Source organism: Anomalospiza imberbis, chromosome 2, assembly GCF_031753505.1.
Source record: "Anomalospiza imberbis isolate Cuckoo-Finch-1a 21T00152 chromosome 2, ASM3175350v1, whole genome shotgun sequence".
Taxonomy (NCBI): domain Eukaryota; kingdom Metazoa; phylum Chordata; class Aves; order Passeriformes; family Viduidae; genus Anomalospiza; species Anomalospiza imberbis.
In genome coordinates, this window is record NC_089682.1 from 85,880,556 (window position 1) to 85,897,438 (window position 16,883).

General features: G+C 38.2%; 2 protein-coding genes across 2 annotated transcripts in view; one reads left to right on the forward strand and one right to left on the reverse strand.

Moving 5' to 3' along the window:
* GTF2F2 (general transcription factor IIF subunit 2) overlaps window positions 1-16,883 on the reverse strand; it is a 78,229-nt gene that overhangs the window by 38,322 nt on the left and 23,024 nt on the right. The window contains exon 6 of the mRNA XM_068182202.1: window positions 3,612-3,693. Within this exon, the coding sequence (XP_068038303.1) occupies window positions 3,612-3,693 (82 nt within the window). The remainder of the gene's footprint in view (window positions 1-3,611; window positions 3,694-16,883) is intronic.
* On the forward strand, window positions 12,720-14,128 carry KCTD4 (potassium channel tetramerization domain containing 4). The gene has a single exon (XM_068182197.1). It carries the CDS (start codon window positions 12,900-12,902, stop codon window positions 13,671-13,673), a length of 774 nt encoding a protein of 257 aa, XP_068038298.1. The 5' UTR covers window positions 12,720-12,899; the 3' UTR covers window positions 13,674-14,128.

A 16,883-nucleotide genomic window follows, 5' to 3' on the forward strand; every position in this document is an offset into this window, starting at 1 on the left:
GATCCAGTGATCAGATCAATGGTCTCTTCCAAAATTTAATAAAGTATCAGTTTCCATAACCAATAGAATTCATATGCTAGAAATTGTCTTAAAAAAAATAAAGGAATGTTTTACACCTCTTCTTCCCCCCCTGCACAACCCCAGCCCTCCATTTTCCCTCTTTTGTGAACAGAAAACATTCCTTAGGAGTATTAAAATAGTATTCTCATCTCCTCTCAAGTCATCTGGAGCCTGAAGCGATCCTGAATGTCTGGGGAACTCCTCTCTTCCTGTGCCCCATGTTTCCCAGTGCAGACAAGCTGCTTGGAAGATTTCTCTCTTTGGAGGGGTCATTAATCCAAGGTGGTTAAACACTGGAATCATGAAATTAAAATCTCTTAAGCCTCAGAAAAACAAAATTAAGGCACAGACAATGCATCTTCATGGTGGAAAGTTGACTACAGTAAAGAAATAGTCTGGTTAATGTAAAACTAGCTAGGGAGGATGTGGAGCCTGCCTAAGGCAGCCTGATGGAAGGGGAAGGCAACCTGCCTGGATCACATGGATGGTGGGGGCACAAGCCTGGTGCAAATACAGACTGTGCTGCACAGCGAACCATGTGTGTCATTCCCACCTGTGACACATGCACTGCTACCACAGTTCACATGTGCCCCCACTGTCTGACAGGCTCCATGGGGCAAGAAGGGAACTATCATAGTGTAGGCACAGTATTTTCTGTGACACTGCACAGCAAAGCTGACTGCAGTTAGGAATGGTCTGCCTACCTTTTTCCCCACACAGTCCAAATATTTTTAAATGGGATCATGAGATCCACTCCCACAAGACAGAAATCATGACAGGTGCTTGGAAACCACGTATACTATTTTCCAGCTAGCCTCAATAACGGCAAATGTAAAGCCAATCATTAAGGTGCTATGAAGAAATACACTGCTAATAAAAATTTTGCAGGAAGTTCAATAGCACAAAGCTTTACTAGTGCAGGATAGTGGGAGTTTCATGGTATTTGTCCCTCTTCTAGAATGTGAAGCTCAGAAAAAACTGGAAAAATTTAAATAAATCTGCCGACAACAAAACTTGCAAAATAAAATACCAAGTGAAGGTCACACAATCTCTGTTTCAGCTCAGTCAGGGAGTAGCTATCCCTAGACACACATTTGTACCTTGTATTCAACATGTTGAGAACATCAGCCATCTCCATCCTTTCTGTAATCAAATCAAAAGCAGGAGGGGAAAAAACCCTCCTGACTACTACATTTGTTAACATTTTCACTCACACATGTGACCAATTTCTGTAGTTTCATCATCCATCCTTAAACCCACACGTCACACTTATCTCCCACTTAACTGCCAGCAAGCCCATCACAAGCCCATCATTTCCTCCTCATGCTGAAACTCTACAGAGCAGCAAGGAGACCAATGCCACGCCAGGCATCCATCAGCTGATCTCCTCGACCAGGATGCCGACAGCAAAACAGACAGGATCTGTATCTTCATTTAATACCAGGAAGTATATAATCTTTTTTGGTTACTGCCAGCTCTCAGAAAAAAGTGATTACAGATTTTGAGAGTGTGCAGCTCCATTTTCTAGATCTTAAACATTTGAAGCTACTGCATTTATCTTTTAATTTTACTTCCTCCCCAACTCAACTTAGTATTGCAGCACTCAAAGCCTACACAATAGACTTGCTGTTTTATCAATATTATAAATTTCATCTTTGAAGAGTCTCTCTCATATAAAGCACAAAAGTAGAAAACTGAACAAAATGGTTTAATATAACACAGCTCTATAATGTATGTGTTTTATCTTTAATGCTGTCACCTTTTTTTATGTACAGACTGTAGCATGTTGAGGGTGGGAGAGCATAAAGGGAGTGAAAAATTAGATCCTACTACTCAAATACCAGATACAGTATTTGGATATAAACCAATTCTTTCTGAGGCTGTGACTGCTAGATGTGCTAAATCTCATGCTGATTCTCACAGATCAGACTATTTTTTTAACTTCTTGGTAGAAGGCAAAAAATCTCAAACATGTGAAGTTAGAAAGTAGGAATACACAGCCTGACAATTTTTCTAGAGGAAGGAAAAAACAACAGTACCATTATTTTCACCTGCAATGTTTTCAGAAACAAAATCTGCTTTTGTGTTTGTACTTCTGTTGCTCCTATAGGAATTGAACATGACAAAATTGAAGACCAGGAGGGGCTGCATCCAGGCATGCGTGACAGAAAGTTGAATGCTGAAAAATTCAAAGTTTGGGTAGTACTTCACTAAAGCTATCAGTTCTGTTTTGTTCTCCTTCTGTGGTCTTACAAGAAGAAGCTTATCTGATCAACTATGTACAAAACGCAAAAAAGCACTTGGATCAGGAAACCTGTGATTAGAACAAGAATGAAGCAAATACATCTTACATTCTATATTCATGTATATTTAAAATTGCCAGACTGAAATGAGTCCTTTTCTATAACATTACATTTGCCTCATCTCCATTTCCTATTGATGACAAAAACCATAACAGCAATCACAGAACTCCGTCTGAAATTAAGTAGCTCACTGTACATGAACAAACCTGTGGGTACTAATTTCCAACAGCTAGAACATAAAATGTCAAAAAATGTCAAAACTGAATGAACTTCATAAGGAAATACTGGAGCAATTTAGATGACAGAGAAGGTTAATAAAATACAAGATACTGAAAATGTATATGATACACAGAAATCAGATCAGGCATCAGAGAAAAACGTCACTTTGTATTTTATGTTTCTATTGACAATTTTAAAACCAGTCACGGACAATTCTCTCCCTCAAATTTCCTGCTTTGAATTTCTCTATTTACAACAAACTCACAGTATAAAAAGGTGATTTAATGAAAACCCACATACTTAAAATATATAAAGATGCACTTAATATAAGGAACAATTCAATCTCAAATCTGATTACTATAGAATATCATCAAGTTAATTACCCATAAGATATATGAATCACACGGCAAATTCCAGAGGTATTTGCTTAAATTTTCAGAAGTCACTAAATGATCCTGTTAAATGTGTGTGCTGTGGTTTCCATGCCACTTCTGGTATTTTCAGTCACTACTTTTTATAAGAACTATGCCAGTTTAGGTCCAGCACTTCTCCAGAAACTCCTTCCTATTTTGGACATTTTAAATGCCCTTACAGAGATACTTTTTGTCTAGCATGGCACAGTGTGAAGTGGAATTAAACTTGGGTAATCCACAGAAAACCACTTAAGAAGTGCACCTCGAGCAGACCAATGTAATCCCTTAAGTCCTCAGGAAATTCAGCTTGAATCACATTTGAATACAACCATACATTCAGATATGGAAAGGTACATGTGCTCTAGTAAGAGATTTGCATATGAATGGATGCAGAAGTCTGCATCATCCCACCAGACAAAACCAGAGCGAGATACAATGCCCACAGCAGCCTTCACTCCCTCCCTAAGTAAATCCACCCCTAAAGCAGGATCATTTCTGGTTCTGTGTAGATCCGGTGTAAGACCATGAAAATACTGAAATCACCCTTCCTTAGTAAGGCAATTATAAAAGCACCAAAGTCAGATATCACATATCATTTATCATGAAGGACTCCTACCTTTTCAGCTTCATATAATTTTCACTAGCCGCAGGTCTGCATTCAGCACGTTGCACCACGATTCCTTCCAAGGCAAGTTTATCTAGAATGAAAAGAAAATGAAGTAAAACTGGACATTAAAATAAGATCCACCAAGATGGTCAGCATTTGAATTATTTTTCACTAATTAAGAATTTACTAAATATAACATAATTCTAAGGTCTCAAATCAAGTTCTAAAATCTCTGCTATTTAGACAACAAAGAAAAAAGTAGGAAAACCATGTTTGCATAGCTTGTATACCCTAGACTTCCTTGTTTTGCCTTCAGATGTTTTACATATTAAGAATGGATCACAGAGATCAAATTTTAAAAAAGAGATTGCAACTTTTTTCTCTAGATGTTGCACTCAGATTATTATCTAGGAACTTTTCTGTAAATGGGCAGTTAATACAATCAGTGACTATGAAAAAAATAATCTACAAAGAGAATCCAATAATCAAAAATTAGTGGAAGATAAAGCAAAAGGCTAATTTTATTCTTATTCTCAGGAAAATAGTATCACATTTTCCTCTTGTTACAATTTTTTTAAAAAGCACTAAAAGAACACAATGCAAAAAAAGTAGTAATACAACAGATGGTAACAATCGGGGAAAAGAAGTAAAAGCTTTCAGTTAGTAATCTAGGACACCACATACATGTATTTAGGTAATACGCCTCTCTGTACATTCACCACAAAGTGATGCAGTCACTTTGTTACCCTATGTGACCACCTTTTGCCTAAAGCAACAATGACTAACAGAGCAGTAGCAGGCTACACCATAAAGGCAGGTAAACCCAAAAATTAAAAGCAACTTAATGCAGAAATGAAGAGAGAAAAGTGATGGTGGGCAAACTTCTTCACTTCTACTACGATGTTCTAGTGCATGATGTGTGGATGTGGGAGGAGCACATATCAATTTATACATCTATTTTGGGCATAGCCAGCACAATATGTGTTAAACAAACACCTCTGGAACAGCCCTGCATTACAAGAAAGAATAAGTTTTAAAGGCTTGATTAACTCTCAGTATTAAAATGTTCTTCCAAGAGCATTACACTGTCATTGTCACCTTCTGCTCGCAATGTCACAGAAGATGACAGAAACACTTAGAAATACTGATGTCCAAGTAACCCAAGGCACTCTGAGACACCTCTGGATTTGCTAACACCTTATAGACTGAAATATTACTACATCTGCACATTTAACTCTACTCTCCCTGAATAATGCCAGAAGCAATTACTTAGACATCATGTATTTTAAAATTATTTAATCTAAAATTTATTGGATTGATTCAAACTAAATCTTTAAAAGCAGTAAGAAAGCCACATTTTTTCAGATAGATGTGAATAAAATAGAAAAAAATTTGTTTTAAAACACTTGTGATTTTGTGGATTTCCAGCTTAATGGTCAAAAGAGACAACTTGGCAAATTTGCCTGACTTCCTATGCATCACGGACAGAAAAATTGTAAGGTCTTTCTTCTTTACAGAAGTCCCATGACTGCTTCATGCTTAGATGGCTAAAACTGGGTTAAGATCAGTTTGTCTCTAAAAACCAAGTTCTGGGGATTTGTGGAGTTAACTGGCTATTATATTACTAACACAACTATTTTGAGTCTTTTCTAAGTCTTACATTTTATCTATGTGCTCTGCATTGCCTAGGTGTATAATTCCCTTTGGCTTGGTGAAAACTTATTGTCTTTAAAACAGATTCTGTGAATTAAGCAATCCCAGTCACATCGTGACAGTCTTGTCATAGTTACTCACTGTCTGACCAGCATTTGTGTCAATCATGACACATTTTATAAGCAGTGATTCTCTCCACTGTCCTCCTTGCTAATCCTGGAGTAAGCCCTTCAAACTACAACTCAAGAGGCTTCCTACTCATAATTCCTTTCTGATAACTGTCAGCTAGTTTTTAATCTTGTTCTGTGCTTGCTTTTTTTTAAAATATAAATCAGAATGTCACAAGGATCTAGCCTATGCGCAATAGGAATTGCTAAGCAGGCTGCAAATGTGCTGTTACTTTAAACTCACAATCCTCAAAATAAACAAAATTAGATTTGTTGAACCAGAAAAACTTTACATAAAGCCATGTTTGTTAGCATTCACTACATCTCCAATCTTGAACTCCATAACAATTTTTCTGCTCACTTCTGTGGAACAGGTTTCAAGGCTAGCTAACCTATATTCACCTGAACCATCTAACCCAGCTGCCTGAACCCTGACATGTCACTATCAATCTCCCTGCACTTTGCACAATTTTTAAATGATTTTTAAGTTTCAAGGATCAGGATCAGTAAAGCAGAGAGTTCCTATCCACTAACTACTTAGAAAATGAACATGCCAATTAAATGAGTTTTTCCTTTGTATTACCACAGAATCACATAACAGTTTGGGTTAGAAAGGGCCTTAAAAATCACTCTGTTCCAACTCCCCTGTCATGGTCAGGAACACCTTCCACTAGACCAGGTTGCTCAAAGCCCCATCCAACCTGGCCTTTAACACTGCCAGGGTTAGGGAATCCACAACTTCTCCGGTATCTCATCCTCGATATCTTGGCTAATATCCTCTTTTAATTACCACTGATCCAGATTTGACTTTTGCAGTCAAATCGAGACAAAACATTCCAATCGCTTAATGTACAAGGCTGTGCATAGTCTCCCAAACTAACTAACTAGCTCCAAACTCCTTGCAGCTAAGCTTGTCTGCTGTCTAAGAACATCCACCGTCCGAAAACCAAGGCTTATGTCCCACATTCCCTGGACCCTCTTTGCGTTTTTAACACATCCTTAGAGTCTAGCAGAATACACAAAGATACACGCAAACCTCCGGATGCAAGACTGTAGTGCTGGAACACAGTTTCTATTCCCTTTGTAGCCTAATTAGACCTCATTCACCAAACCCAAATTCAGAGACTTGGGTCTGTCTTCAACTGTTGCAGGACCAGAGATGCAATGAAAAGATATCCAAAATGCTACACATCTGCCTTGATATTTCCATAGTCACATCAGCCTAGGAGGTAATGGATGAATAAGGCATGGAAGTGGTAGTTCCCTGTGAAAAACTCCTACTCAGAGTAGATAGTACAAAATAAATAAATAGGTCTGAAGGACTAGCTAAGATCAGTGATGAGAAGGGAAAATAAGACATTTTCCCAAGAGTCTCACACTCTCAAATGCCCAACATGTGTTGGCAGGTACAAAGACCCTCTTAAGTGCAGCTCCAGACAGGCTCCTCCAATGAACCCATACGTTCATCATTAGCTGCCAAATGCACGTTCACCCTGAACTCCCTGCCTGAATGCCCTGGTGCCAATTCATAAAGCAATTTCAACTATTGTCTCAGTGAGATGATAGATATGCTGGGGAAACACAGATTCCAGCTTGGAATCTTGCTGACAATCCAAGAACAGAATACGGTTGAAACACTTACACTAATGTTAATAAACAGGCAGGAGAGAAATTTACTGGAATTGTGCAGTAGATGTTCTGATAGGGATTGGCTTGTTGTAGTTTTTAGAGAGAGAGATGGACTGGCTTGGGGATTTTAATGTATTAATCTTCTAGTCTGCACTCAGCTTTGATTTCCAGCCACTGTCTTGTTGAACCATTGACTGCTAAGCTGAAGAGCCTGCTAGGAAAGCATTTCTGCCCATCAAAGCACTTATGTAGTCTCCACCTTTATCAAGCCTAATAAAAATAAATCATGTTTTCTTGAACTTTCCATTATGCCAATTCTTCAGCTTCTTAATTGTTCTTATTAGCCTGAGAAAGTCCAGTTCATGTATGCCTCTCCTGAGATACTGTCTCTCACAGCTAGACTTGACAGCATGTGGGTCAGGTTCTGGAGCTTGCCAACTCCTCTGCCTTGTGAGCAGTGCCAAGGAAAAAGGCAGAAAAAGACCACACTCAGAATGCATGGTTCTCAGGCAGCAAGAAAAAGGAGAAGAAAGTGCAGTGGGCACATGTGCCTCCAGATCCTCAGCTGTTAGAAGAAGGACTGCTGCTTCCTAGTTGTTGCGGATCAACCCCAGCCAGCAACCAAGCTTCATGCAGCCACTCACTGCCCCACCAGCACTGATCCCACCAGGATCAGGGAGAGAATCAGAAGGGTAAAAGCTGGAAAACTCGTGGGCTGGGATAAAGACAGGGCTATATCACATATAACATTTACTTGGAAGAAAAATGCCATCACTCCAAATGTCCTCCCTCTTCCTCCTTCTTCTCCCACTTGATATACTGTGCATGATGTCACATGGTCTGGAACATTTGGTCGGTTTGGGTCACCTGTCCTGGCTCTGTCTCCTCCCAACGTCCCATGCACCCCTACCTTCCTCACTAGCATGTCAGTACAAAAAGCAGAAAAGGACTTGGCTCTGTGTAATCCCTGCTCAGCAATAACAAAAACATTTCTGTATTATCAACCCTGTGTTCAGAACAAATCCAAAACCCAGCCCCATACCAGCCACTGTGAAGAAAGTTAACTTTACCCCAGTCAAAACCAGCACACCAGCATCCAAGTCAGAAGTCCTGGTAAGCTCACACCGCTCACTTAAACTGCTGTACAGTTTCCCAGGCTTTTGCATGTGTTGGCTGGACAAGGAACAGCCCCTTCCTTCACTAGACCTCAGCTCTGCTCTTACAGACCAAAGGCATTTTGTGGCACGTCTCTTGCTGCAAAGCTGGTGCCCTTCTCAGACTGTCCTTCCCTGGCATCTATGCAACTACGGAACAGACTCTCCAGGTCTTCACTTGGCATTCCCTTATTTAGGCATCCAGTGATACATTCTATGCTTGTTTTACTGACCACCGCACAGAACTCATGCTCAGCTGTCAATGACCTATTATACACAGATCAGAACCTCTGCCCTGATGTTCCTGCAAATATAAATACTGAAAGCTCTGTCTACAGTGTATTCCTGGGCATATAAACTTTGTATCTGGTGATAATAAAATGTTATCCTAACCAACTACCCAAATCCTTCTGCATCATCAATGTAACACCTTACCGACTACACTCTCGGGTGTATCATCTCCAAAACCATGAGCAACTACCTCCTGGATCACTCACTAGAAAAAAACTGGACCAAAAACCAAATCACAGCAACATCTTGAGTGATAATTTTCTGCTTAACATTTGACAGTTTGAAGCCTGCAGGTTAAGTTCTGTATAGCTAAATGATAGGGAAACTAATGTGGTATATATTCTACCACAAAATGGCAAATGAAACATACTGAAGGCTTTATCAGAAAAAAGCATCACCTGCTTTGCTGAACAAATTCTAATTTAAGAAAAGGGCAAAACAGGTTGGCACCACCCATTTTCTCTCCACACATTGATTAGCATTATATTACTCTCCCTTAATTCTTAACTGATTGATTTCCAAGTCAGATATTTTATCATTTTTCACACTGTACCTTTTCATATTTAAATACCTGTCTCCTCTAATTCACCTTTCAGGTATTGGCACAGCATTTGCTTTTCCAGTCTTGTAGAATTGCAGTGCTCAAAAATTATTAAAAATATCAACAGCAACTTTGACAGTTTTTTAGACAGCCCTTTAGAAATTCCTGAATGCAAACTGTTCAGACTTGCTGGTTTGAAAGTCTTTAATTTTAATTACTATGCAGATCTTGTCTTCAACAGCTGTTAATCAACATCTGGAGATATTTTTGAAATGAGAATTTCTATGCTACCAACACTGTGTGACAGGAGCTACTGAATGGTTTAAATGTCCAACAACCTGGCCAATTTTCTGTGTTATGACATTAAATGACTAGCAAACTGCCTCAATAACCCTAACAGATTGCATTAGCATGGCTTCCTAATCTAAGTTTCTCTCCCTCCTATAGCTGAGAAATTTCCTCATATTCTTTTGTACTCTAATAAAAAATTTAGCTGGTTTCTGTAACCCAGGTTACTTTTTCTGACAGCAGACTGTCGGTAAAGCTAATCTTTGGATAAGCAAGTGAGCTGAACCACTGGTAAAGCACCAACTTTTCCATGTTGTATTCTGGTCCTGAATCCTCAGCTCCATGGCATGCTCAAGCTTACAGTCCATGCCCCCTCCTCCTAAGTTTTGTTTTTCTGTGTAGATGCTAGATACCAGTACTGAATTTTCACTGTCTCCACGACAGCTTGTCTGAGTAAAACCTGGAAATCTCTGTGGATTGCCCTTCTGCTGCAACCCAAAGTGTGAGTAACTTGGGAAGGGAGTACTACTACTACAGCCACTCTCCTAAGTGTGCACAAGGGTGCTCAGTGTACTTCCTGACTTAATCTGAAACCAAAACAATATCCTTTCAATTGCTCAATTTCAGCACTATTCCCTACTTCAACAGCAAACCCAGCATACAGGTGACACTAATAATTCGTGAAGCAGCAGTCATTTCAGAATTGCTATTCCACACTGTAAGCAGAACACTTCAGCTGGACAGGGCAGAAACAATTCACTAATAACAGGGGAAAGCACCCAACAGCAAGCTATTCCATTTCAATCCTAGTGGGAAGCAAGATCTGGGATGCACTAGGCACGTCTCAGCTACCACAGACTGACTGGCACACAACACAAAAGACTTTCAGAGGACAAAAATGGTCAAAGTCTCTAACTTGATTGCAAGAAATACTTCTATATCTTTGGCAAAATGAACCTTTGGTCGGTCTTTCAGTGCATGGACAAAAGGACAGAAAAAAGGAAATCCAGCATAGCTACACTTTAAAAAAAACAGTAAGTTATATGAAATCACCCCATTAAAATTACATGCACTACAATACCGTATGTATCACCAAGTGCACAGAAAGAATGAGGGCTTTTTGGGAAAGTCTTGTATTACAGCACAGAAAGTGGAAAATTTTCACTGAGAAATGCTAGGCTTTAGTTTTGTTTTATAGATGACTGTCAGCTGCAGTGAAATAAAGCTACATGGGTTTGTGGGAATGAAAATTTTACAGCAGCTCTAAATTTCTCAAGTCTCAAAGGTTTAAGTGTAAATATTCATGAACTCCACAAAGTATATTTTCCACACCAAATCCATCTTGAATATTTTATCATACAAACCACTAAAATGATTTTGCATGATCTTTTAAAGAATACTTACTTGTTCACAAAAGTGGAAAATATCAACTGCAAGTGTTAGAACATTGAGAAGATGACGAAAAGAGAATACACACAATACACACTGTTCTGTAAATTCTGTCTATTAAAATGCAGACAGTTTAACTGGACACAGAAAATTTCTTGTCTTTTACAAATCCCTTCTCTCCTTGGAAACCCCTGGTTACTTGTACCAGGATGCTCCTAGCTCAGCTTCAAAATATTTCAAGTCCACTGTATGAGATGAAAGCACCACCAATAATTCTCTTAAGGTTTGACAATAAGATGGTTCAATATTTTAGTTATGCATGATCTAAGCACATTACGTGAATTTTCCACTACTTGACAATAAAATAAATTTGAATGGATATCTTCTGTAATGGAAAATTAATCTTACTTGAAACTAATTGGCTTTTTCATTTTCTCAATTACTAATTCTGTAACTTGAACTTGAAAAACTTAGCAATTAGTGAAAGGAGTTAATCTTGAAAAAAAGTCCAAATGTTTAAAAATTAGAAACTGATTGAAATCTCTGACTGAAGTTATGTTAAACATATCCATAGTATCAAAGAGTTAAAAATAAAACCACTACTAATTCCTGGTAAATAAAACCTAATTAATAATACCTGCTTAATATATCATATACAACAGTAGAAAAATTTAGCGTATCAGGGATACGCTAGGGATAGGATACCCTGGCAAGGAGAAGAGTGAGAGAAAAACATTTATTTTCACTAGAGTATCATTACCAAATAATAAAATAGTATAGTGATTACTCAGTGGTATCAATAAATGACCTTACAGACAGTGGGAGCAGTAGGAATAAGACACTTAGAAAGAGAGCAGAAGAATTTACAGAAAAATAATCTGCCTTTCCACTGCCAGTCAGATAAAGCAGGACACATCTATCTGTAAAGTGAAAAATACATAGTGAAATAGATGGACCCTCCTCTCCAGGTCTAACCCAAGGAAAGCCTTTGCTCCCACCCGTGCTGGGGAATGCATGCAGTGGCTCCCATCTGTCCACTCCCCAGGGAAATGCCCACAGAGATGATGTGTAGAGCTTTTCCTTTCCTGCTCCAAACTGCATATGTTTAAAGGGGAAATCTTCTTCTAAGAGGCAACTGGGAGGCTCAAAGTACAGGAGAGAAGATAGGCATTTGATTTCAGTGCGCTGTGCCGATGTCTCTGCCTCCCTGTACCCCAGTGTTGCTAAGCTATGGTGTTATGTGATGTTCAAAGCTATCTGTAGGCACACAAGCCCTTTGTTCCACAGGGCAGCTGAGTTTTTCTATCGAGAAAGAAACAACTGATGCTAGACAGTCTTGGTGACTTAAAAAACCATCACCAATATAAATGGTAAATCCTCCCTGTAAAACTGTTTTTGTCTATGGCACACAGGAAGGCAAAAAGAAAAACCTAATCAGGCTGCTGATCTTGTGGTGGTGAGGATAGACCCTTTGACTGCAAATAAAAGCTTTTGCTGCAAACTTAGAACAGTCAGACCAACAAGTCCTTAGCACCACTTCCAGGGTATCTTCTGTGGAAACATCTTACTGCTGCACACATAACCAATAAATGAGTGACATGCATATGCACATATTCCACAGATGACACCCCCCCTTATACACACAGGGACACCTTCCATTTCTCTGTTGTCCTGCTGTATGCATCAGGTACTGTGATCAGTACTAAAAAACAATGTGAAAAAACAGGCTTTGTGAAAATAAAAATCCTTGAAACATAAATGAAGCTGTTTAACACCATAAGTACAAAATACGATTTGGCCAGCTGACACTACAAATACAACTTCAAGTATTAAAAATAAGTTGCCATTTAATATAGCAGTATGTATTTCTGTGCAGAACCCCCTAAGCTATGCAAACTCCTTAGGCTTAAGGGAAAGAAATAAAACAAACAGTTGTTATACGCTTCTTCCCTTACACAGTTAAATGCAAATTCTCTCTTACAGTCATATTCCTGCTATCTCCCTGCACACACAGCTGATACGCCACCTACTGCAAAGCCAAGCTGACAATCAGAGCAATGCGAGCAGCATTTCCATTCCAACATCAAGCTGGAGCTGAATAAAGGTGCTTTTTAATAAGAAACATCCTCTTTGCAAGCTGACAAGAGCAAAGCAGGATAGCTGTATTGTTGTCCTAGCGTCAATAATGGAGAGAAAAGCAAGCAGGAGAGAAAATGAATGCGAAGAAAAAAACAGCAACTCTGAAAGCTCCGAGCTAGACAAGGACTATAAAACATCTCTGATTACTCTGAATGTCGGTGGTTATCTATATATCACACAAAAACAGACATTAACCAAGTATTCAGATTCTTTTCTGGAGGGGATCATAAATGGAAGAATAATGTGCCCATTTGATGCAGATGGTCATTACTTCATAGACAGAGATGGACTCCTTTTCAGACACATCCTCAACTTCCTACGGAACGGAGAACTTCTTCTACCAGAGGGGTTTCGAGAAAATCAACTTTTGGCACAAGAAGCCGAATTCTTCCAGCTTAAGGTACTCTCAGAGGCAGTGAAATCAAGGTGGGAGAAGGAACAGCTAGCATCCCGAGAGACTACTTTTCTGGAAATAACTGACAGCCACGACCGTTCACAAGGACTTAGAATCTTTTGTAATGCTCCTGAATTCATTGCAAAAATAAAATCCAGAATTGTACTGGTGTCCAAAAGCAGGCTGGATGGATTTCCAGAGGAGTTTTCAGTATCTTCAAATATTATTCAATTCAAGTACTTCATAAAGTCTGAAAACGGTACCCGACTGGTACTGAAGGAGGACAACACCTTTGTCTGCACCCTGGAAACTCTTAAATTTGAGGCTATAATGACAGCTTTAAAATGTGGATTTAGACTGCTGACCAGTCTGGACTGTTCAAGAGGGTCGATTGTTCACAGTGATGCCCTGCATTTTATCAAGTAATCACAAAGGCAAAGGAAACGAGCACGCAGCCAGTAAACCTCCTTGAGCTGCAGCCTCCTGGCATCACAAATAATGCATCTAACTAGCCCTGTACCACAGAGCTCAGCTGCTAATCAACTGATGTGAGCTAATGGTATGTAAATCTCATAATGACATCTATCTCTGGCTTACTTAAGCTGAATGAAAATTTTATGCCTGAATTTAACAAGAATTATCTGCTAACATTGTAAAAACAGATGGAATGCTTTATGCTCTTTGTCATGTTTTCTCAATGCTGTCTTTCAACCAGAGAGTCTAGCTGAATTTTTGTGTACCTATGTGATGAACATGCATATACCTAACTGCTCTGCTGAACAGCAGTGGGAGTGTTTTCAGATAATAAGCAGGCTTAAAGTATGTTTTGCTTATAACAAATTAAGAATGGACTTTAACTGGAATAAATGATTTTGACTGTTCATTATTGTTTATGGTAATCTATTGTATTGAATTTGCAAAAGACAAGATTGCAAGACAGTTTAAAATAACCAACTCAATTTTTAAGTTAAATGGTTTCTCAACTCACTTAACCCCAAATTTATACCATATTGCTACAATAATGTTGCCAGAAACATGTAAACCAACAAAATAATGCTGGGGGAGATTAATTTTATTATAGGAATTAGGTCCAATCTGCACAGAATGTTAAATTTTCTCATCACATATACATATCAAATAGCTAACAAAAGTATTTGACATTAAGTTTAGTATAACAGGTTTCCAGTACTGGCATCCTACAATGCTACAGTCAGTATTTCCTAGCAATCATTTGTGCTCATAAGGACAGGCAATGAACAGAGACCTTGCTTTGCACAGTGGTTTACTAAATGGAATGAGTACTATCAGTTCTGAACAGACCACCTGCTGGCATTAAAGACAATTCACTCTAAGTAATGGAATAAATATCTTCATTCTCCTCATCTCCACTATTTATAGAATCTTTTAATTCATATTTTAAACAGAGTTTTAATAGTTTCTATAGAACAACTGTAACTAATTTAAACACAAGTATTACAAACCAGTCACTTCACAAAAGCAAGCTGAAAAATCATCACAAAAGAAGAAGCAGCACTAACTCTAAGCATTGCTTGTCATTTAAACCAATCATTATTCAAAGCTTATATGAACCCAAAATTCAACTAAAATGCTTATAAGGAAAGAAAAAACCAACTAAGTAGTCTCCCAAAACATTGATTTTATACAGGAAAAAAATAATGTCAACAAAAGGCAGTACAATCCATACTAGAATTGACAACCAAGGAAAACAGCTAAGAGAAGACAGGCTGAGAACAGTTGTGGTTTGGATTTTAGGGGGAACAAATCAATCCTTAGTATCAAGGGCTGAGAATACAAATGCAAGGTCCGCTTATCCCTCAACATGAAACTCTTTTTCACTTTTAATATACAACAGGTGTTGTTAACTAGGTCCCTTGCTAGAGATGAATTAATATAGTGATGCTACATCTCCAGACCAGGGAGCAGCGACTGAAACATATTCCAATATGATTTTATCAAATGGGGGAATTCAACCTCTCCAGAATACTCCATCAGAATGAATACACTGTCTAGAAATTATGATGCTTTCTATCTAGTCCTCCTGTTACAGACTTACAGTTCACAAAAAAATGTGGTTCTATAAAAAATATGGTTCTAAGTGGAACTTTTCCAGACTCTAATGTTTAAAAATCAGATTACTTTACATTTCAGGCATACAAGCTGAAGAACTGTCCATGTATCCCAAAACATCTCTGAATTTGTCCAAATGCTTTAATTACATACACACAAAAGATACATAGTAAAATACTATTGTTTACATATGCCACCAGCATGTGTCATCTTCTCTCCTCCCCCTCCCAGCTACTTTCAAATTGAGGTATTAAAAAATCCTCATTAACCACTAATCTTGTGCTTATAAGAATCTGTAGGACTTCCATTAAAAGCTTCCCTAAAAGAAATAAAAAATCCTGGTCATCTTCTAGGACAAGAACTAGAAACACAATCACACAGAACAATTACATGAAAAGCCCTTTGTAGATAAAATTCTCTACATGAACAAGATAAAGTGGCAAGACAATCTAAAAAAGCTCCATAATGTATCCACAAGTTTTAAAGCAGCATGCTCACAGTGCTGTCAAATACACAGCCTGCATCAGCACAAAGTCTGGAGGAGGCTGTTGCTCCTGGGATGTCAATCCATTTGCACTTAAACACTTTTGATTACAACCTTCATTTGTCCTGGGTCTTTGGCTAAAATTTAAAATGTAATTGCAGCTGAAAAGAAGGAAGGCGAAAACCAATTTTTTTTCAAACAATTGATATATGTTAATTAAAATATGTTGTGGTTGCTCGCCTTTCAGTCAGGCTCTTAGGATGCCAAACACCAAGAAATCAATTGTTAGTACTCCCCTACTGGAAGGCAGCACCAGTTTTTTATTGGAGCATGACTTTTGCTCATGAAAAATCAGTCGAGAATTTGATGGTCTGCATTTATTGTAGAAAATATTTTCAGAATATAAGTCATTCATAACCTGATATTCAAAGGTAACATGGAAACCATCTGAAGCCTCTTCTAAGAATATTCTATAGCTATTCATAAAATACTTATTTGCCAGGCTTTCGGGTCAGAGTATCTACTGCCCTCTCAACCTATGAAAGAGAACTTGAAAAAAAAAAAAGGTTTTTTTAAAGTGAAAAATGTACTTCTCTAATCATTATTAAAATAAATACCTGTGTTGTTTGGTTGGTTTATTGCAGGTTGGTTTGTTTGTTTAAAATTCAATGATTCATTATCTTATGTAACTTTAACTGGATTTTTTGTATATTTCTGTGTAAGTAATACTGACATCTATGGCACACACATAAAGTCATCTGCTGCAACACTAACTTCAATCTTGTTTATTTCCCCTTTTCCATGAGCAGTGATGCATTTCTGCAAATGTCAGGGTTTGAAATTTTTACATGCTACCTCTGATTGAAGGCACCTCAGCTCTTTGAATTATACAGCAGAAAGGAACACGGAGGTAAAAAATTTAACTCCCTTCCCTATTCAGACTAAAGAAATCCACAACTGTCTTGAATCATGCCATATCAGCTACAATTAGACACTTCAAACTAGATATAAACTTGAGCAATTTTTCAGGGTGGGAGTGTCTTGTTTTGGAATATGAACAAAAA